The sequence below is a fragment of the Peromyscus eremicus genome, chromosome 2 (genome assembly GCF_949786415.1).
Source record: "Peromyscus eremicus chromosome 2, PerEre_H2_v1, whole genome shotgun sequence".
Taxonomy (NCBI): Eukaryota; Metazoa; Chordata; class Mammalia; order Rodentia; family Cricetidae; genus Peromyscus; species Peromyscus eremicus.
Window position 1 is genome coordinate 68,325,711 of NC_081417.1, and position 22,639 is coordinate 68,348,349.

The following is a 22,639-nucleotide window of genomic DNA, read 5'->3' on the forward strand; positions in this document are numbered from 1 at the left end:
ATGGAAATTTCTAGACAGAAAGAGCCTTCAACGTTTCTAGTTCAACACTAGTAACCCACTCCACTGGTGTCTCTGCTTTCCTGATTGCAGGGTTAAGTCGTTCACAATTTTAAATGCCATCCATATGCCGGTTTCTCAGACAAACACAGAAATTTAATAATACTTCCACTTTTTTTTTTCTTAATTCATAAGGACAATTTCTGCCAAATGCTCTGGCTTATGGCTCTCCTCCTCTTCATAGTATGTTTAAGTTACACATTAGGAATCCAAGAAGAACCACTATGGAATTTTCATAAGCAATGCCCGACCAATCAGTACAACACAGTACCCAGTGTGGAAATCGTAGGTCTTTAGAGTCTATATCCCCTTAGCTTTCCGACTGTGACAATAAGGATCTGTGAAAAGGAGAAAGCAGGAGCACACACGACATAGGAGCAGGCCGGGTTCTCTGCCTTCGCAGTGGGAGTGCGAGTTAACGGGACGCCCTGGCAATACCACCTTCCGCTTGCATTATAAAAACTGTACAGGACAGATTGAAAGTGGAGATAGGCCTCTGGTTTTTATTGTATTTTTTTAAGCCCTAGCAGATTTTTAAAAAAGAGGCTGTATTAAATGACAATGCATTTGAGTCAGGGGGAGGAAAAAATTAAAAACTCAAAACTTCTTTCAGTTTATTCAAAATAAAAATACACATAGAATTATGAAAATATAGGTTTACTATTTCCACCACATAAGCCAATGCTGCTGTTGAAGGGCTTGCAGTGTTCTGAGTTTTTACAGCTCATCTCGATCCCTCAATAAAGTATACCTATACTCGCTGGGCGCCAGCTTCTGGAAGGAGCTCTCTGGAGGACTGCTCGCTACATCCTGGTCTTGCTACAAAAGAAAGAAAAGAATCTTCGTACCAAAATGTGTTATGGAGTTATTATACTTTACTATTACATGACTGGCAGTGGCCTTATAATTACTTGCCCATTAATAAATAAGAGGAAAAGTATATGCCAAAGTCAAGAGGTAAGTTTGCGATCTTGTTTCCTCAGGTAAATGCCCCTACTCTGTTCAGGACATGGCTGCCACAAGGCCACGGACTCTGGGCCTGTCACTGACAAAACACCAAATATGCAGTGCTTCCTAGAGAACCCCATAGAGGTGGCACAACCTAGTTTGGCCCTAACCCTACACTTTCACAAATGACTGCTAAGAGGGATTGCTTTGATACAGACGATCCCTACTCTGTTAATAAACCTGCTATTTATCAACAATCTCAATTCCAGAAATCAGTAAAACTTGGTTGAGATGAGGAAAACCACTCAATCCTGTAATAAACCTCTGTAATACTTATGTGCCAAAAGTAGAGGAAACACAGTGAAACTATCAAGTGCCTCCAGAGCTCTGAAGAAAAGCAGCACTGTCTGCATTTTACTTTCACACTGCGAGCATCTCAAGAGCAAGCTTCACCACGGCACAGTCCCCACAGCAGACAGCACATGGCACACACCGGACAGTCTAACATAGAGTAGTGTGCGCCCATGAGAACGGAGGTAGATAATGCCTCTACCTATTGGACTTTGCCAGGCTCCACTTCCTCAGTAAGCATTTTCTGCTGAAATACATGTTCAAGCTGAAATTACATTACTGTAAACACAGTATCTTGTACTCAGTTGGTTTTAGTACAAAAATGTGACTAAAACACATGGATAAATAAAACACTGTCTAAGGGAGAAAGTGAAACAAAACAAAACAATGCAACATGGTAAACTAGATGTTTTTCTTTAGCATATAGAGCAGTGGTTCTCAAACTGTGGGTCGTGACCTGGGGGTGGTGATGTTGGATGATCCTTTCACAGGGATCACCTAAGACCACTCTGCATATAAGATATTTACATTATGATTCATAACAGTAGCAAAATTCCAGCTGTGAAGTAGCAGCGGAAATAATTTTATGGTCAAGGGTCACCACAACACAACACGAGGGGACTATATTAAGGGCTGCAGCATTAGGAAGGTTGAGAACACTGGTCTAGAGGAATGAGCAGGCTTCGTGGGCTGAAGAAAACAATTACCTTTGGATTACTGTCACTAGCAGAATTCCCCCGTAATAGTAGCTTAACAACCAAAGGCAAATCTGACCTCATTTCTCAAATAAAGCATATTTATCAGCTTTCCATGAGAACTCTTGACTTTGAATCTAATCTGACTCCCAAATAAGGTAAGGAAAAATTTAGTTTTTCTTTTTCTTTGATAAATACAAGTTCTTTGGACAAAGTAGTAGACTTAAGTCCTGGCCTATAAAACAAGTGGTTTAATCTATATCATCTCCCTCTTAATTTCATGGTCATAATAGATTTGATATAAATAATAACACATCAACATGCAAATGTAGGATTCTTTCAAAAAGGAGGGACATACAAATTACTTGTAACAAAGGTTACAAAGTAGAAATAATAAAATTCTCAGGCTTTAAAATCCATGATTCCATCTATTCTGAGAATCTACCTATTATTATTCATCAATCTAGATAGTAACATTTCCACTGAGAATTTGTACGTGAATAGAAGCTAATATAAAATATTGGTGAATAGCTGTTAAGCATTCAAACATCAAATGAGAAAGCCACATTGCGTCCTAAGTTTTGAGCATTATCAATAATGCATCTGTGAAGGTTCTTAGAATGGATGAGGGAAATAAGAAATCATGACTTTCTTTATAGTGAGGGTGTATGTCCAGCCACAGAAGCAAGTTGGAACAACCACTGGAATCCACTGACTTGTTTGCTCATCTACTCTCCCAAGTCCTACTTATTCCTTCTCTCTGAAGCTAATAGTACTTAACTCTATATAGCCATGTTCCACAGAAATCATATTCAGACTACCCAAGTTCAGATGATTGAGAAATCAGATACAACACTCTACAACTTTTCTGGAGGCCTAACATTTTCAAAAGTAACTTTAAAGGAACATAACTTGAATATGTTGTCATCAGTTCAGGATTTCTACAGAGGTATCAGAAGCTAAAACTCTAGCTCGGGTCCACTCTGAGGCCATCTCAACCGAAGATTTCCCCAATGGCAATCACCTAAGTCCTACCTCTCCTGGGGCTGTATCAGTTGGGTCAGGTCCATGATGGAATTCTCTGTGCAGTTTTCCAGAATGCAGGTCAAATACAAACTGCTTGAGCTTTCCAGGAACTCTAAAAACAAAGGCAAATAATTATTTAGCTTCAACAGCCAAAACTGGCTGACCACTAGTTTACTAACTTCATCATGCTGTAAAGAAGTATTTTACTATATCCTACCAATTCTACCACAACTACTATAGGCAACTAGATACTAGTTTAGGGTTTTAATTTTTTAGTTTTTATTTTATGTATATGTGTGAATGCCTACATGTGTGTACCAGCACTAGTGCCTAGTCTGCAGAAGCTGGAAGAGGTATCAGATCCCTTGGAACTGAAATTACAGATGGTTGGGAGCCATCAGGTAGGTGCTGGAAATCAACAGGGTCCTCTGCAAGAGCAGTCAGGGCTCTCAATTGCTGAACTACTTCCTCAGCCCCTATGTTCTAACCATTGTACTTGTCCCACAGAAATTTTACTACACTTACCATTAACAAAGGCGATGCTATCAAGATGCTGTATTCCAGATGTGTTTTACTATCCTTTAGATACATGTGTGTGTGAGAGAATTCATATATTTTTAGCACTACACACACATATACATAAAACAAAAAAATCCTATATCCTCCAAATCCACACTAAAAATGTTGGGATTCGAAGGGGAAAAAACATAATAAGAGGGTAATCACATAAAAGTACTATTTTATAACTGGAGCACTAGTAAGCACCACACAGTGTCTGAAAGCATTTGAACCCAGCATGAGCCTGTAGATCCTATCTCCTGAAGTACAGTCCTCTTCTGAGGTGGTCCAGACTATGTGGAGCAAAGCAGACTTACAAGGGAGACCTTCTTCAGAATTATCTCCTTGACTTGTATCCAATAAAGTAGGAACAAATGATACCTATAAGGCCAATCACTTTTCGCTATTCATTGATTTGCATTCTAAAGTCTTTGCCAACGAGATTTTTTAAAACTGAAGTTGATTTGCTAATTTGATAAGTAACAGATAGTAGGATTTTAATTTACATTTCTTGACAAAGTGAATGTTTTCTTTTCATTGCTTAATTTATACTTCTGTGCACATGAACTGCCTGCCTTTTATGGAGATTTTGGTGCTTTGGAACATACATTATATACTTCAAATAGAAACCTATTGTTTTTTTTATATCTATTACAAAAATTAAAATGTACTTCCATACATACTTTAATTCCTTGAGTATAACAGACTGACTTTTTAGTATTTTTGTTTTGTTTTCATAGCAAAGAATAGCTAGTCTGTTAACATTACCAGTTTTTATTTTTCCTTTTTAAATCCTGAGGTCCTGGAAGTGCTGTTTTGGTTGTTTTGTTTTGTTTTTTTTTTTCCCACTTTCAATAACTCCCACTGAGCTGTACCAACCAATAACTTCATTGTACACCATGCTGGCTCCCTACTAGCTCCAATGCAACAGAGACCAGCAGGTGCCAAATGCACAGTTTACAAATACAAATGACTGTCAGGTAGCTGTATTGACAGAATGCCTTGCAAAGGTTCTCTGGTGCAAAAGTAATTGCACATACGGCAGAGATAAACACTGAGAGGAGATCAATTTACATTGCTTCTGACATCATCATCACCCCACAGCAAAGTGCTGAAGTATAAAATTCAAGCCACAGACTTGGAATGTTTTATCACACCTGAGATAATGCTGCTGGTTTGTTTACAAATTCCTAAGACCATTAGAACTACTGCCAGTCAAGGAATACTTTATGAATGAGTAAATCCTAAATGTGACAATTGAGAATACTCAAGACGGGCTTTTCACTGACCAGAATTTTCCCCTTGTCATGAGACGAGAGGGAAGAAAGAATTGTGAGCATAAAGCAAAGGCCAGGGAGGAGGGCAGACTTGGACGACATTGTGAAGCAGATGGATTATGGAAAAACTCTTAGCTAGCATGTGCTTAGAAACCATCAGTCATTATTAGGAAGAGACAATCAGTGAATGATCAATAAATTATTAGAGAGTAGACAACATGGCAATCTGCAAGAAGACTGGCACAATAAATAAATCCTATTTTTATTTCAGGCTCTAATTTTCCTAATTGGAACACTAAGTGTGGAGCACTGAGTCTCTTCCACCCTCTAAACTTCTTGTTTACAGTGATTTATTTTTAGACACAGTGAAACACACACATACAAAACCGGTCAACTGTGACCACCCTCTGACAAGTGCACCACAAGGAAGAAACTAGGTTTATTATTTTCAAAGAATGATGCATAATAGATAATTGCTTTCTTTTTAAACTTAAGTTCTATAACTTGTTTTGTTGTTTTTGAGACAGTCTCAGCATGTAGCTGGGCTGGTCTTAAACTCACAGATCTGTTTGCCTCTGCCTATCAGCAAATGCTGAATTACTGCTGAGCCATGGTGTTATGGTTTTTTTGGTTTGGTTTGATTTTTCCAGACAGGGTTTCTCTGTGTAGTCCTGGCTGTCCTGGAACTTACTCTGTAGACCAGGCTGGCCTTGAACTCAGACATCTACCTGCCTCTGGTTCCTGAGAGCTGGGATAAAAGGCGTGCACCACCACACCCAGCTAAATTCTCTAAGTTTTAACAAATGCACAGCATCTTCTTACCACCTCCGCAAACCAGGTAAGATCTCCAGCACTTCTCTGCAGTTGGACCTTCCTTTCCTCCTAATCCCTGGCAACCACTCAAGTGTTTGCTGATCCTATCCATACATACACTAATACATGTACTCACAAGAATGTTTTTTTCATGTTAATATTTGACATTCACTCACCTTATATGTCATCTATTTATTGCCAAATACTATTCCCCTGAGGAATATAAAAGTCTATTCATTTGGATTCTGTCAGGATTTTGGGGATCAGAAATACTACAACAAACCCATGTGCACAGATTTCTGTGTAAATTTATTTTCTAGAAAAGACATTAGGTCAGACACTACATAGATGCTTAACTTACAAAGAAACTGTCAAACTGTACCAGTGTGCCACTAGACTACAGCCAACCTACATGCTTGTGAAGGCAGGGTACTGTTGCTATTTTACCTCCTGCAGCTGAAGGATACAGAGCAGCATCTTCCTGTGATACTAACTTGCATTTGTTGACTATATAATGACCCTGGGCACCTTGCTTGTGTCCTAACGACATCTCTGTATCTTGTTTTATGTTTTAACACCATCATTCACAGAACAAAGGTTTATAACTTGATGAAAACCAATTTATCCTTTTTTTCTAAGTGTTTTTGATGCTCTCAGAACTTTGTCTTCCCCTGATTTTTAAGGATGTTCTTGCTTTATGTTTTCTACTTAGATCTATGATGGATTCTAAGTTAATTTTCCATGAGAGGGAATTCTTTCTTGGTATGAAGATGTTCGGTTGGCCCAGCTGTGGTACTTTGAAAGAAAATGCCCCCCAGGGAGTGGCACTATGAGGTGGTGTGGGGGTTGGCTTTGAGGTCTCCTATGCTCACGCTATACCCAGTGTCACAGTTGCTTCTGCTGCCTATGGATCAGGATACAGAGACCTCAGCTCCTTCTCCAGCACCACATCTCCCTGCACATCGCCATGAGGATAATGGACTGAACCTCTGAAACCATGAGCCACCCCCAATTAAATGTTTTCTTTTATAAGAGTTGCTGTGGTCATGGTGTCTCTTCACAGCAATAAAACCCTAAGACATCAGTCAACTTGGTAACAAGGGATAATAATAAAAACAGTATTGGATAAACAAAATGTGCCTTTTAAGAAGTTCTATCAGGCTGGGCATGGTATAACATGCCTGTACTCCCAGCTAGGAGGCTGGGGCAGGAGAACCACAAATTCTAGCCAACACTGGACAACAGGACCGTATGGAGAACCACAAATTCTAGCCAACACTGGACAACAGGACCCTCCCTCGAGTAAAAAAGGAGAAAGGGGCTAACAGTGCAGCTTACTGATGCAGCATTTGCCCAGCACACAGGAACCCTAGGCTCAACTATGAGTCTCAGAAGAAAGAGCCTAACACAAGAGAAAAGGGGAAAGGAAAAGTGCTAGTTCCACCAGTAACCACATTCTTCCTCACTTCAAACTTCATAGGGGAGGCCCCTAGGTAACAAGATTCCATAGATTCTCAGAATAGACTTTAGTGATAACCTAGCAATATTTTCTCCTGGATAGCCTTCTGAAGTCTTTGAACTTCTACACTGTTCTAACTTACAACTTGCAAGATTAAGAGATGTGCTGTGGGATGGTCTGTATGTCAAATGTGTTGCTGATTGGTCAATAAATAAAACACTGATTGGCCAGTGGCCAGGCAGGAAGTATAGGCGGGACTAACAGAGAGGAGAATTGAGAGAACAGGAAGGCGAAGGGAGACACTGCCAGCCGCCACCATGACAAGCAGCATGTGAAGATGCCGGTAAGTCACGAGCCACGTGGCAAGGTATAGATTTATAGAAATGGATTAATTTAAGATGTAAGAACTAGATAGCTAGAAGCCTGAGCCATTAGGCCAAGCAGTTTAAATAAAAAATAAAATAAAATAAAATAAAATAAAATAAAATAAAATAAAATAAAGAATGGAGGAAACAGGAAGGGAAGGGAGAGACTGCCTGGAGCCGCCTCCAGGACAAGGAAGATATAAGGTACCAATAAGTCATGAGCCACGTGGCAAAGTATAGATTAATAGAAATGGGCTAAATATAAGAGTAAGAGCTAGACAATGATAGGCCTGAGCTAATGGCCAAGCAGTTTAAATAATGTAAGAGTCTGTGTGTTTATTTTATAAGTGGGCTCCAGAACTGGCGGGACTTGGCAGGAGCTAGAGAGAAATTCTCCAGCTACAGAGATGGATCACTTGTTAAGAGAACAGCTCTAGATAGTTCTGTATCAGTGGACACCCTCCTCTCTGGCCTTGCTTTATATTGCTTGCTTGCACTCCTCCTTCCTGACAAAATGAGAGTCACCTGAGCTTACGAAATTACAATACTAATTTATAGTGATTTGGTGTTTGGGGAGAAATAACATAGAGCCCAGAGTTGGGACATCATCATCATCAGAGTAATCAACTCCATTTGTGGTGGATATGACAGTAAGTAACCAAAATCTGCAAGGAATGTCCTGCAATCTGTCTAGCTGCTGTTTTCCTGTCACTTGAAACTTCAGACAGTTTAGAGAAAATATTCACTGACTACAGTTTTAAAGATGACCAGTTTTCTATGTGTATGTGTGAATATGCCTAAGTGCATGTGTGTGAAGGTGCCCACAGAGGTAGAATTAGGCATTAGATCTCCAGGAGCTGAAGTTAGAGGCAGGTGGGAGCCATGATTCATGAGTTCTGAGACTCAAACACATGTTCTCTGGAAGAAAGAGCAGCAAGTGCTCTTAACCACTGAACCACCTCTCCAGCCCAAAGACAGTTAAGTTTTCTTCACAGTCCTTGAATAGTTTTATATGATTTTTCTCAGGCTGCAGAACAGTACAGTATTTTTACCTGGGTCTTGAAATTATCTCTACTCTTCCATCTTCATACAAAATCTATTCCTTTCAAGCCAAGGCTCACAGAACTGTGATCTAATTTCGTCACTGGGAAGCACTAGCTCTTCAAACACCAGCATTTCCACTGCTTTTCAGTTACTGGGAATGTCACTGTTTGCATATAGTACTGTGAGCTGGGACTCTAGGATCCAATAGATTTGATATAAATCTTAGTTTTGCTACTGGTTATCTGTGTGGTCTTGCAAGTCATTTTACTTCAGGAAGATTCAATTTCTCTGAAAAGAAGATGAGTATTCTACTGGCAGTCTCCACCTCCAGCAGGCATAGATTTCTCTTTTCTTACTACAATCACACTTTCACCAGATGACTCCAGAAATGCTGAGTTATTAAGTAATAGTAATAACAGTAATTTATGGAAAGTGCTTATCATTTCAGCCTTAATTACCAGGCAGCACAATAACAATTATACACGCCATTCAGTGTGTCAGATTCACCTTGCTGCATGCTTTATTGGTGTAACACTAACATCACATAGGCTTAGCACTCAGCTCTCACAGCATGTTCCACCTCCCAATTAAAACCCTGTTAGCAGGAAGGGGAAATTGGACACCTAAAGGAGAAATTAAAGAGGTGAATTATTTCACAGAGCTTCAAATGCAGTGGTATTTTTGTTTTTTTGAAATAGGGTTTCTCTGTGAAGCCGTGGCTGTAGTGGAACTAGCTCTATAGACTGGTGGGCCTCAAACTCAGAGATCTCCCTGCCTCTGTCTCCCGAGTGCTGAGATTAAAGGTGTCTGCCACTTGCAGTATAGAGAAGATCAGTTCTCATTGCCAGGTTTCTTTCAAGATTCCTATTGGCTCAGATTTACTTTCTTCCCACCCACTCCCCAAGGCATGCTATGCTCCTAAGATGACTAATTAGCTCTACTTAGCCAGAAGCCCATTTCTGGTCCAGAAGGCTACAGCTGAGGAATAAAAAGCCTGGGTGAGGTGATAAAGAATATTCTCACAGGGCTAGAGATGGCTCAACTGTTAGGAGTTCTTGCTGTTCTTCAGAGTAGACCTGAGTTGATTCCCAGCACCCACAGCCAGTAGCTCATAACCACCTGTAACTCACTCTCACAGATGGCACATATAGACACACATAAATAAAAACAAACTAAAGCATTTGTTATTTTTTTAAAGAAATATGATTGCTAGTGCTTGTTTGGGTTCTCCAGGACTCAAGACACCAAAATGAGATTCCAAATGCCAGTGTTAATCTGACTTCAGAAATGTAGAATAGGACTTAAGCAAGTTGGAATCCTTCAGAGTACTCCTACAACATGTAACACAATATCCCCAGGAATTTAATTTAAAAAAAAGCTGAGCATGGTGTTTGGTTGTTGACTTGTAGGCCTATTTCCAAGAATAACTTAAGACTTTATAGTTAGAAGTGAGTTTCTCATTAAAAAGAGATCAAAAGTCTTAAGATCTACCCACAACTAGAAGCTGAGAGGTGTGCTGATGAATTTCATCAAAATGGCACACTGGCCAGGGAGCATTTCAGTGCTAAGTACAGTTACTGCCTGTGGTGGTTTGAATAAGAATGGCCCCCATAGGCTCATATATTTGAATGCTTACTCATCAGAAGTAGCACTTAGAAGGATTAGGAGGTGTGGCCTTGGAGGAAGTGTCACTGGGGGTGGGCTTTGAGGTGTCAGAAACTCGAGCCAGGCCCAGTGACTAACTCTTTCTCTGCTTACTGATCCAGATATAGAACTCTCAGCTACTTCTCCAGCACCATGTCTGCTACATGCTGCCATACCACCCCCCTCCCCAGCCATGATGACAATGGACTAAACCTCTGAAACTATAACCAAGCCTCAATTAAATGCTTTTATTTTTTTAAGTAAGAGTTGCTGTGGTCATGGTGTCTCTTCGCAGTAATAGAACACTGATTAAGGCACTGCCTGTGGGGCTCCCAGAAAGCCCAGAAATCAATGTTCTCTCTCTTTGAAAGCATCTTTCAGCTTGAGCATGCAGTCTTTGGAGAAAGGGTAAAACAAGACACCCAACTAGGTAGGGTGGCCAGATCTCACCCAATAGTAAATGCTCACACAACTGAGGACCCTCTATGTGATATGAGGTTTGTTTTCAACATGCCTGGATGTTAAGAGAAATGGATTACAAGGTAAGCTGCTCTGCTTTTAAATCCAACACAGCCTTGCTCTCTCAACTGCCTGATTTCCTCCCTCTCAATAGGTAATCTTACTTGCCAGTTAAAAACAAGAACTTCAACAGTCTTTTGCTGCAATCCACCAGGATCCCCAAACAATCCACAAAGAAACTCTGCTCCCCAACCCCTTCAGAGTTAGAAGGCTATTATTCCCCTTCCTTTCTTTCTCATCTCCTTTACGATCTCTACTTTACTTCATGGAGTAGCATCGTCCCCATCTCAATCACTCTTCACTCCATTTGACTCTTCTTCACAAGCACTTAATCATGTTTAGGTTTTCCACCCAAGAGAACTAAAATTACATAATCCATTTCTCTCTGGAACTGTCCCCAACCCTCTCATTTATTCTTTTTATAGGCCAGTTTCTTACAAGAGCTTCTTTTTTTCTTTTTCACTTACGACTTGTTGCAGTATAGACTATCAAATCTAACAGATGCTTCAGCCCTACCTCATAGTCGGGCAGTCCTTTCTGTCTTCATCTCTATCTTGTAGTCGGGCAGTCCTTTCTGTCTTCATCTCTATCATGTAGTTTGGCAGTCCTTTCTGTCTTCTTCATCTCTACCTTGTAGTTGAGTGCCCCCTTCTGCTTGCACTACTCCCTACTTGACTATCATGATCATCAAGCTTTCCTTGGTTTTTTCTGCCCTTCTGTTAGGTCTATGTTAGGAGTATGATATGTTCCAAACAGGTTCAGGTTTTGAACGCTTAGGTCCCAGGTGATGGCACTGTTTTGCAAAGTGTCAAGATTTTCAAACATGGGGCCTAGGTAGAGAAGTAAGTGCAGGATTGCACTCTTGAAGCTGACCAGAACCCCAGTCTGCTTCTTTCTCTGCTTCTTGTCTGATAGGAGGTGAGAACTTCCTGCTATCCATTCCTAATGTCATGACAGCTTCCCCAAGTGCACAAGATCTAGTGGCCATGGACTAGCCCTAGGAGCTCTTTGAAACCATAAGCTAAAATAAATCCTTTTTCTGTAGTTTTATATTTATTATAACAGATATTCTATCACAAAGATAAGAATGTTAACTAATACAGTCTGACTAGCCTTCCCCAGTCTTCTGTACACGTTCCTTTCTCAATTCTTTTCCTGCTTTGGGCAACCACCATTCTACTCTCATTTCTTTGAGTTCAATACCATTTCACTCTCATACAGTAAGATCACACAATCATCTTATTCAAAAAGTAAGATTATGTAATTTATCTTTCTGTGCCTGCATTATGTCACTTAATATCTCCCTTAGTTATCTATGTTATCACAAATGACAGGATTTCCCTCCTTTGACAGGTGAATAGTACTCCTGGTATATAGGCCACATTTTCTTTACCCATTTTTCAGCTGATGTAGATGTAGGTTGATTCTGCATCCACGTGCTGCAATGAATTGTGGGAGTGCAGATATCATGTTGACATAATGATTTAATTTTTTTGGGACATTGTTCTAGTTTGCTTTCTGTTGCTTTGATAAAACACCTATGACCATAAGCAACTTGGGGGAGAAAAAAGTTTATTTTAGCTTATATTTTCAGGTCATAGTTCATCATTACAGGAACTCTATTAATTCATGATTCCATTTTATAAATTTGTTCATTTCTTTAAGGTTATCAATTTGTTCACACATTTTTCATTTTATTTCTGATACTCTTATCCATTTTATTTATGTAACATAATTTATAATGACTCCTCTAGTTCTGATTTTATTTACTGAGCCTTTCTTTTGCAGTCCAGCTAAATGCTTTTCAATTTACCTTTTCAAAAATTTGTTTCATTGGCTTTCTATGGTTTTTAGAGTCCATTTCATTTGTTTCTGCTCTGATTATTTTCTTAATTAAAAAAAATTTGATGTCTTTAAGTGTTTCATATGCAGTATGTCTATGTATCACAGAAAGCAAGAAGCAAATGTTAGATGCATTGGAGTTTGGTTGTGAGCCACCATGTAGATGCTGAGAATCAAACCTCTAGAGGGCCTCTAGAGGCAACTGCAGACTCACCTCTCTGGCTCCTCTGCTCTGGTTTTTAGTGTTTCCTCCACTAACTTTGTGCTCCTTTGTAAGCCAAAGACTTAGCCAACACCTGCATACTCCTCAGCCTCCAGTCAAGCCTCCAGGTTCCAAACCAGCCAATTAGGTTCAAGCAACAGGTCAACATCCACAGACCTAAACTCCAAACCATCTCTAACAGGAGAAAGTCCCACCACCTGCCCAGCATGGGGCCAGCATCAGGCTCCAGAAGACCCAGTCATAGTAGATTTTACACACTTGATATCCAGCATAATGACTATCACTTAGAAGACGTAGAAAAACATTAGATGAATTAATAGGTTAAATGATACTCTTTGAGTGTAAGTAAAATTAAAAATGACCTTTGACATACTTTATGAGTTATAATACAACCATCTACTAGGATTTATTACAACTTCAAGGCTTATAGAACAGCCATCATGTCTTACTCATTTTCACAAAGCTCTCATTAGGCAGTGTTACTATCAACCCTACTTTATACATGAAGAAAGAACAGCAGTTCAGTGACCAGCTCAAGGAAGAACTCAATACTACACGGGTTTCAGAACCTCTGAAAACTCACATCTCTACTGAAATATTCAGAAGTATGTGGGATTACTTATTCTTCAGTGAAGCTTCAATTTATCTCTTGCAGAATATTTTGAGATTTAGAAAATTTAAGTGAATTCTTCAAGAAATATTTAAGTGTGAATTACTTAAATTGTACTGCTTACAATTTTCATATATTAATACTGCAAACTTTTAATTGCTGTACTTCACATCCCTGAAGCTAGAAAGATTTTGGTCTCTGTATTAATCAAAAGGCTTCTATGTTTATTAGTACCTGTCCTTGGAAAGTTTCTAGTTACATGCCATTACAAATTCCTGGCCATAGAATAATTCTGAGTTGTATATACATGCCCTTAATGTTCTTACAACATTCAATCATGAGCAAACAAACATTACCAGCAATGTTTCAGCTGACCTAGGATATGTATTTTCCTTGATATAGCAAAGACTAACCTCAGAGTAAAGCGAATTTCTCACAGTACACAATCTTTCTTTTAGAGATTAGTTCCCAGTTACCTAACATTTGTAATTCAGTGTCAGTGTCAGTGTAATTCAGTGTCAGTGATGGCACACACACAATGAAAGTATGAGGAACCACTCAAACTTATTACATCCACTCCGAATATTACTTTTACAATATACAGCTATGTAAAACAAACAAGCAATTGTTTTATATTCAACTTTGTGGGATGTATCAGTAATTTTAAAAAGAACAAAAAGAGATACTTACAATACATCCTTAAAGTCTCCAAAAACATACATATGCCTAAAACTGTCAATAGCTATGACAGGGCAATCTGCTGGAGTTTTCTGGATATGCAGAAGAGGATGTCTAAATTTGTCACAATCTGCATGTAAGAAATTTATTGTACCTTTGAAAGAAACAGAATTTTAAGAACCACATTAGAATTTTAACTGCATTCTCTGATTATGAACTCTCAAAAACTGCATAATAAACAACAACATCAATATTCTTGAAATTAATACAGACCAGGAAAACTAGAACCTAAACAGAATATTTAAAAGAAGCACATTTTTGTTTTTTTAGTTCTCAGGGCAGAGTATAATCCCCTTAGAAATGATAAGAACACTCAAGTTTGAATGCTATTGTGAATTTTTTATTTCTTCAATTGGCAGTCATCTGCTGTGTAGGCTCCCCAGATTCTGACAGCAAGTCCCCAAGTCTAACACATACACTGTTCCCTTGGGACCATCTTCATGCCCCTTGGGGCCTAGTTGGCTATTTTTTAATCTAATTTAGACCCAGAATGTCTACTAAATGATTCAAATAGGCAGCTCTTTACCATGCCACCAGTTCACATCATTTGACTTTTTATCCTCAGTACCGAGAAGCTGTTTGATACCCCAAATTCTGCTAAAATACCATGGAGAAATGCAGACAGCTGCTCAACTTTCATACAGAAATAAATGTGGATCAGAGTGTGTTGTCTCTTAGCAATGTCTCTGGAATGTGTCAGAGAAGCACTTAAGTACCAGGAAAGGGGTCCCTAAACAACACTGTTCACATAGGACCACTTTTCATGCTATTTGTTCTTTTCCCTCTGTACAAGTCATGGTACAGAAAACAAGAGCAAACACACAGAAAATACCGCTTCACATCATAACTCCACTGCTTCCTTGCCTTTATATCTAAACCCACATGTTAAAATAGCTGATTAAACTTTTAGCCTAAGTGTGGTTAGGCCAAATACGTAACAGGAAAGGAACAGAAAGGTAGTGAGAAAAAGATGAAAATAAACACCTTAAACAGTCTACCTTTTTCACTTATTAATTGCCGGGCTACTTCATTCTGGAATATTTCTAAACTTTCTGTATCCTCTTTCATGTGGAAGAGTATGAGAAAAGGCAGTCCTTCTTCTGTCAATTCCTGCAGAAAGAGGTTTTTGATGAAGATCAGTGGCCTCTCTATTCAGGTTAGCTGTTTTCCAAGTGTGGACTTGATCCATGTAACTAACAATTGCAAATAATCAGGAAAAAAGGGTTCCAGTGGTGTGAAAAACAAGACTTAAAAAGAAGGAATTCAACCATCTGCATCTTAGGTCTGAACACTAAGGAATGCACTGCTGTTATAGACATGGATTCATCTGAAAGGTCCTTGGCCAATCTGTTAGCCCAGGGGTCACATATTTCAGATATTTACATAATGATTTATAACAGTAACAAAATTACAGTTATGAAGTAGCAATGAAATAATTGTATGGGTGGGAGTCACCACAGCATGAGGAAACTATATTAAAGGGCCACAGCATTAGGAAGGTTGAGAACAACTGTGTTAGCCAGTACTACATATATGACTACAGGGGCAGCCTCTTGAAGCCAGTTAGGGTGAGCAAAGAAAGAATTATAGTCAGTTCTTAATCCAGGAGTGACATGAACATTGATTAGTATTGCCAGTCTTCACAAGTAAAACTGTAAACACAAGTGTGCCAGCAATAAGTAAATCTGAATCATAAATCCATGCTTATTCTAAAGTGTATTATCAATACATTCCACTATGTGAGACCTACCCAAAGGTGGAAAGTGTTTTAAGAACCGAAGACAAAGTTCCACATTCGTCATTTCAATATGCACACATACAAGGCACCGTGAAATGGCAAAGTGCTATTAAAACTTGTATTCTTGGCCGGGCGGTGGTGGCGCACGCCTTTAATCCCAGCACTCGGGAGGCAGAGCCAGGCGGATCTCTGTGAGTTCGAGGCCAGCCTGGGCTACCAAGTGAGTTCCAGGAGAGGCGCAAAGCTACACAGAGAAACCCTGTCTCGAAAAACAAAAAACCAAACAAACAAAAAAAAACCAAACAAACAAACAAAAAAAAAAACCCTTGTATTCTTGTTATGTGAGAGTATAAGAAACTTGAGACAATAGATTTGAGTCATCTAATTCTAACAAATGCCATCTTCTTATTTGTATGAAGAAGTCCAGAAAGGTCCTCTTCATGTAGTTATCTACACTAGCTGGCCTTTTGATTTACAAACTGCCTCAGTATGAAGCACAGATATCATTTACCTAATTTAATAACCATTTTTTAAATCCCTGAGACCTATCACATGAGACAAAAGGCTTCCTTTTGGTTCCTATCTCACATTTAAACTGGTTTCACTTGTATATTTGGATAAATAATTAAACTTATTATATTATCCCTTCTTTTAATTGAGAGATAACTCTCATCCACAAAAATCTACCATTTTAAATGGACAATCTGCTGTTATACTCATAAGGTTGTGCAAAAATCCTCACTCCCTCCAGAACACACTTGTCACCCCAAAGATAAACCTTACATCTATTAAGTATCACTCCCCATCTTCCCCTGCTCCCATTTCTTGGCATAACATTCATCTTTTGATAATTTGATTTAATTTTCTTCTTCCTCATCTTTTCTCTCTTGGATTATGGTTTGTTAATGCTTATTTACTGATCCGCGCTTCTCTCTCTGTACTCTTCTGTCCTAGCTTGCACCTTCCCCTAGCGCAACAGTTTCCATCATCAGCTCATAGGATACTTTAGCTCTGCGCACCAAGTTCAATCTAGAATTAACAGGTAGGCTTCCAACTGCCTGCTTGTCCACATCACAGTCTCACTAGCATGGTAAGCATGCAAACGAGTGACAGCGCTCTCCTACTTCCACACTCCTCAGCATCCCTTTCTCTTTCAGCCTTGCTTCAGGACTGCACTGTCTCCTCGTGAAAGGAGCCCCCCATCCCACCCTGTTTCTAAAGGAAAAATTAATTTTCTCTTTGAATTCCAAGGCTTTCCTTAGTGTCCCTCAGGTGGCACTGAGCATATGTTGTTCCTTTCTCTGGACATGTCAAATACTGACTGACAAGCCCCGAGGACAGATAACCTCATTTCATTTCTGGTTTTGCTCCCAGATTTTCCATACAGAAGGATCTGGGCAACACAGGACAAAAAACAAAGAAATGAGTGCTACTTAATCAATACTACTGTGAAAGAAGACTGGCCACTTCTCACAGAGGAGATTTAAGAACTAGGAAATTAAAATAAAAGCACATGTCACCTGACTTTATTACACGCCACAGAAGTATGCATGAACATGCAACTATTTAGAGAGAAACAACAAACAGATTTGGAAACATGATATTAGTTTGAAATACATAGCAGTGAATTTTCCAAAATGAAATATGCAGCAGCTGGTAGCTCATGCTTCTCAGGCTTCTATGTCTATCCGTGTCTACACCAACAAATTCTTTACTAAGCATGTATAAAGTATTCAGAAAGGTTCTAAGACAACCTGATTCAAGAGAAAGAAATGCTTTCCTATGGTTTAGTAATGCATGGGTGGTGGATTCCAACATATACTGCATCTTCCGAATCATTAAATGTGGGCTGTGGAGATGGCTTGGTGGCTGAGAGGGCCTGCTCTGTGACCCTGATGACCCAAGGGAGATCCCTAGCACTCATACAAACAGTCAGATGCAGAAGCACCTGTACTTCCTCTTGCACATCTGTACCTCCTTTCACACATCTGCAGCTCCTCTCCCAAGGAGATGGGAGGAGGAAGCAGGAGAATCTGCAGGAGCTCACATGCAACAGCCTGGAATACACAGTTCACACAGAAACAAGAGAACCTGCCACCAAACATAGTAGAAGAGAACCAACTTGCAAGCCCTTCCCCCATTATACACAATGAGTCAATAAAAGAAATAAAAAATAAAAACAAAAGAGAATTATTAAATGTGGCAACTTCCACAGGGGGAAGGAAATGTTTAATTAAGATTTCCAGGTCTCAACTTTGAAATTCTGTTTCTGAAACTATTCTGACAAGAACTGCCAAAGCACGTGTATCATGTACCATTGTTCAAATCTTTGAGCCTTTGAGCTAAGGCAAGAAAGAAAAGTAAGTATGCTAAACACACAAAAGGTCTATGGAATCAAGAAACAACCAGACATCCATTCATCTGGTGAACTATTATTACAGAGAGACTAATCTGTCCTTGTTCTCAAAGTTAAGGACAGGAACAAAATGAAAAAGATTTCAGAATAACCGTTCAATTGTATTTTTGTATTCTTTTAGAACAGACAGGAACTAGAAAAACCTCTACAGGCAAAGGACCTGTCCTTCTAACGGGTGCCCCCTTAAACAGAGACTTGTACCCAACGGTGGCTATCAGAAGCACATCAGTTACTTTCAAGTTCATTTTCAAGAGTACTAACGGCTGTTGCTATTACTAGAAATGCGAGAAGGATTCTAGAATAGGGAAGGTGTGAAGCCAGTGCCAACGCACTATGAAAACAGCTAAGATAAAGCTGTGCCCAATGTACGACTCTCACAACTGGTAACTCTAAACAGCATGGGAACAGAGGCAATGAGTTCTTTCACACAACAGAATTAAAATCACCCACACTGGAGTCCATACCTCTCCATTTTCAAAAGTTATTTCTCGGACAAGAGGGACACATTTGTCTTGAATCCAGTTGTAAGTTACGTCAAAATTCGTCATAGATCCCAAGTACACCATGTCTGGCACAGAACGCTGTTACAAACACAGAAATAAGAATTAAGATTACTGTAACCTTTGCAGGCAAAAACCACATTTTAAAATCCATCTACTAACTCAGAAACATCAAATATGAATTTCTAAGAAAGAAGGTAATAGTTTTGTCCTTTTTAAAAAAGGACAAATCTGTGCTAATTGGGAACTTGGTAATCTAACTTGTGATATAAAAGATCCCTGCCCCTCAGATTTAAGACAATTATCTATCATCAGTTTCATCGAAGTCAGGCAGCTACATAAAGAGAATTACCCAAATGAATTAATTAAGCTATTCCTTTTAATAGAAAATGTTAGAAAATGTGGACAGTCAAACATACTTTGAAAAAGAAAAGATGCTGGGAAATCTAAGGTAAGTGCATCTCTAGTAAGAATCACCTATGACTGTTTCCACTCAAAATTAAAGCACACAAAGCGTAGACAACGATTTAAAAACTAACATTCAGTTCAGTAAGCTTATTGTGTCCAGCACTGTTTTGGCACTTGGTGATAAGTCACTTACTTCTCCACATGGCATGTTCTATTACCTCCACCACTTATTTTTATTAATGACAAAATCCAAAGCACTCAGAAGCTAAGAAACACTCCCAGCATAATACAGCCAGAAGGCACAGCCTAAGGCCAGCGGCCATGCTCACTGAATGCCCACATTACACTTGAGACACTACTGGGTTCTTAATGATACCACTGAGTAACTACAATTAAAGAAACACACCTAAGAAAACACAGGCAAATGCCCACATGTCCAGGTTTGAAGACAGCTTGTGTGTGGCCTCTAAAAGTTCACGAGCTGGAAACTTGGTCCATGTGACGATTCAAGAAGCAATAGAATTTTTAACAAAGTGGTGGAGTGTGGAAAGTCATTATTAGGTCACTGAGGTGCCTCCCCCATAGGGATTAATGTAGGTTTGCAGGATTAACTTGTCATAAAAGAGCAAATTTGCTCTTGGTTAGTCTCGGTTTCCTCTCACCACACAGCCCATTTTGTACATCTTTCTCCTTTCTACTCCTTCACCATGCTGTGACAGTTCAAGGGAGCCTTAAGAATATCAAACAAAAGGAACCACCTGGTCCTAGACTTTGAGCTTCTCATGTGTGAGCAAAAGAAGCACCTTTTCTTCTTAAGCATCCACCTTAGATATTATATTATAACGAAAGAAAATGGATTCAAACACTGACTGAATTAGGAATTGAAAATGAGCTACAAAAGTAATGATTAATTATTTCTCTACATAAAAATTAATTCTAGTGCCAAAACATTATAAACACATTAAAATAAAAACTGTGATGTTGGCCAGGTGTGGTGACACATAATTTAATCTCAGAATTTAGGAGGCAGAAGCAGGTGGATCTCTCAGTTTGAGGCCAGCCTAGTCTATATAGTGAGTTCTAGGACAGGCAGAACTACATAATAGAGACCCTGTCTCAACACACACACACACACACACACACACACACACACACACACACACACACACACACAACCAAAAAAAAACAAAACAAAACAAACTATGACCTGAAAAAAATATTCATGTTTCTATCTTTGGGATGTGAAACATTCATACTGATAGACTTTCATGTCAATTTGAGATAACATTCCTGGAAATTTTGCTTCTTAGTTGATCCTACCATTTACTCTGGCATAATCAACTATTTCAGTGTTTAAACACACTTAAAAACAAAACTTAGTCAAGGGGAGAACCTACCACTGTTATTCTGTCAAATAGACACAGTATAAACTGACTCTTAACAACTCATCGTTTTACACCCACAGATTGATTCATCTCTCGGCTCTCAGCATAGATGGTGATTAACACAGAGCTCCACAAGTGGCCAAGGTGCAGAGAATAGGAAACTATGGAATGCTCAGCCCTAAAGAGAACATATACACTGCATCTCTCCTCCCAAGGCTCGCTCAGGGATCAGTACAGAAGAGGGGCAGAAAGAGTGTGAGAAGCAGAGGGGTTAGTGAGCACAAGCAAACAGCGTCTTCTGTTCACAGCAGGACAGCTGCACTCATGAACTCACAGCTGTTGTGACAGCATGCACAAGACCTGTGTAAGCCCAAACCAGACCAAATCCTACATGGGGAGGGGAGCTAGAACACAATCCCATGCCATCAGTTGAGTTACTGGTAACCAATAACTACAGGGACAGCTAGCTTTCTCCAAGAGTGTAGTACCTGCTAAGTCAATCACTCTCTAGTGGAAGGTCACACACCTAAGAATAGTTAAGTACTACAAGTTGGTCTTGATGGATTTAAAAAAAAAAAGGAGATAAAGTTGAATGGGCAGGGAAGGGGGAATAAATCTGGGAAAAGTTGGTTTAGGGGGGAATAAATACAATATTATATGAAATTCTCCTAAAGAATACTATCTATGGGCTGGAGAGATGGCTCAGAGGTTAAGAACACTGGCTGCTCTTTCAAAGGTCCTGAGTTCAATTCCCAGCACCCACATGGTGGCTCAAAACCATCTATAATGAGATCTGGTACCCTCTTCTGGCCTGCAGGCATACACACAAGCAGAACACTGTATACATAATAAATAAATAAATCTTAAAAAAAAATACTATCTATATCTTTTTTTTTTCTTTCGGGAAAAAGGAAGAAAGGGAAAATAACTTGCCAAGTTGAAAACAACCTAAGTGCTTTCACTATGGAAAAGCTAAGTCATTTCCCAGCAGGTCTGGAGGTGGGCAGGAGCAATGCAAAGGAGTGGCCAACATGGCTTGCTCAGCATCTGAGTGCAAGAAGAGGGGGGGAAAAGAACTGGAGCCAGGGGACTCCAATGTCACTGCAGGTCTGTGACTTCAGGTTGCTGCTGCCCAACCTTCACTCTGAACATGGGTTACTAGACCATGACACTTTTCAAAATTACATCACTTAGTCATGGTAGCACAAGCCTTTAATCCATATTACTCTGGAGGTTGAGGCAGGAGGGTCTCAAGTTCAAGCAAGCCCAGGCACCTTCGTGAGACCCTGCTTCACAAATAGAAAAGAGCCAGGATGTAGAAGTGTCTGAGCACTTGCCTGACATACACAAGCCTTGTGCTCAATCCCTAGTACTTCTCCTAGCATTTAAAACAAAGCCATTGCTTATACTATACGTGTATTAAATATGGTGTCTTAAGCACACTGTGAAACAGCAACTCACCCCTGGTGGTTTGTAGATTAAATTGTCTCCACTGTACCTTTCTGGTTTTGAAACATCTCTGATAGGAGGGAAAAAATAATAATGTTTTAAGAAAAACACTTGAAACAATGTACTTTAATAAAACAGAATTCACTAATCACTGCAATGTATGAATTATAAAAACATGAAATATAGACTTGTTCACTACTTATCCCATTCACTAGACTATGCAATACCAAAATAACCATATATTTAAAAGCAAACTAATACAAGGCAGACTTCTTAAAGTAACATTACAGTCAGCTGCTTTGGTATTAGGATTTTACAAGTCTGGATTGAACGGATCAGCATGATAGTCATTTTGACTCTAGACTGATTTCTACCTATAGATTAAGGACATTTATTTGTTCACATATATCAATAAAAAATACATTAACTTTCTACTTCTTACTTTTTAAATTTGGCAATTCTAAGAACAAATGAATAGAACTAACCAATATCATAAAAAACACAGTTTTAGAAAGCAGCATGTCTGTATACTTGGACATTGTCATTTTCTGGGCCTACTACAGTATCTGGCAAA

The 22,639-nt window shown here is 39.3% G+C and overlaps 1 protein-coding gene across 1 annotated transcript in view; it reads right to left on the reverse strand.

Moving 5' to 3' along the window:
* Positions 1-533: 533 nt before the first annotated feature.
* Erp44 (endoplasmic reticulum protein 44) overlaps positions 534-22,639 on the reverse strand; it is a 56,902-nt gene continuing 34,796 nt past the window's right edge. The window contains exons 6-11 of the mRNA XM_059254331.1: positions 22,078-22,135; positions 18,788-18,904; positions 15,168-15,279; positions 14,122-14,263; positions 3,087-3,189; positions 534-876 (exon numbers count right to left, since the gene is read on the reverse strand). Of these exons, the coding sequence (XP_059110314.1) occupies positions 775-876; positions 3,087-3,189; positions 14,122-14,263; positions 15,168-15,279; positions 18,788-18,904; positions 22,078-22,135 (634 nt within the window). The 3' untranslated portion in view covers positions 534-774. The remainder of the gene's footprint in view (positions 877-3,086; positions 3,190-14,121; positions 14,264-15,167; positions 15,280-18,787; positions 18,905-22,077; positions 22,136-22,639) is intronic.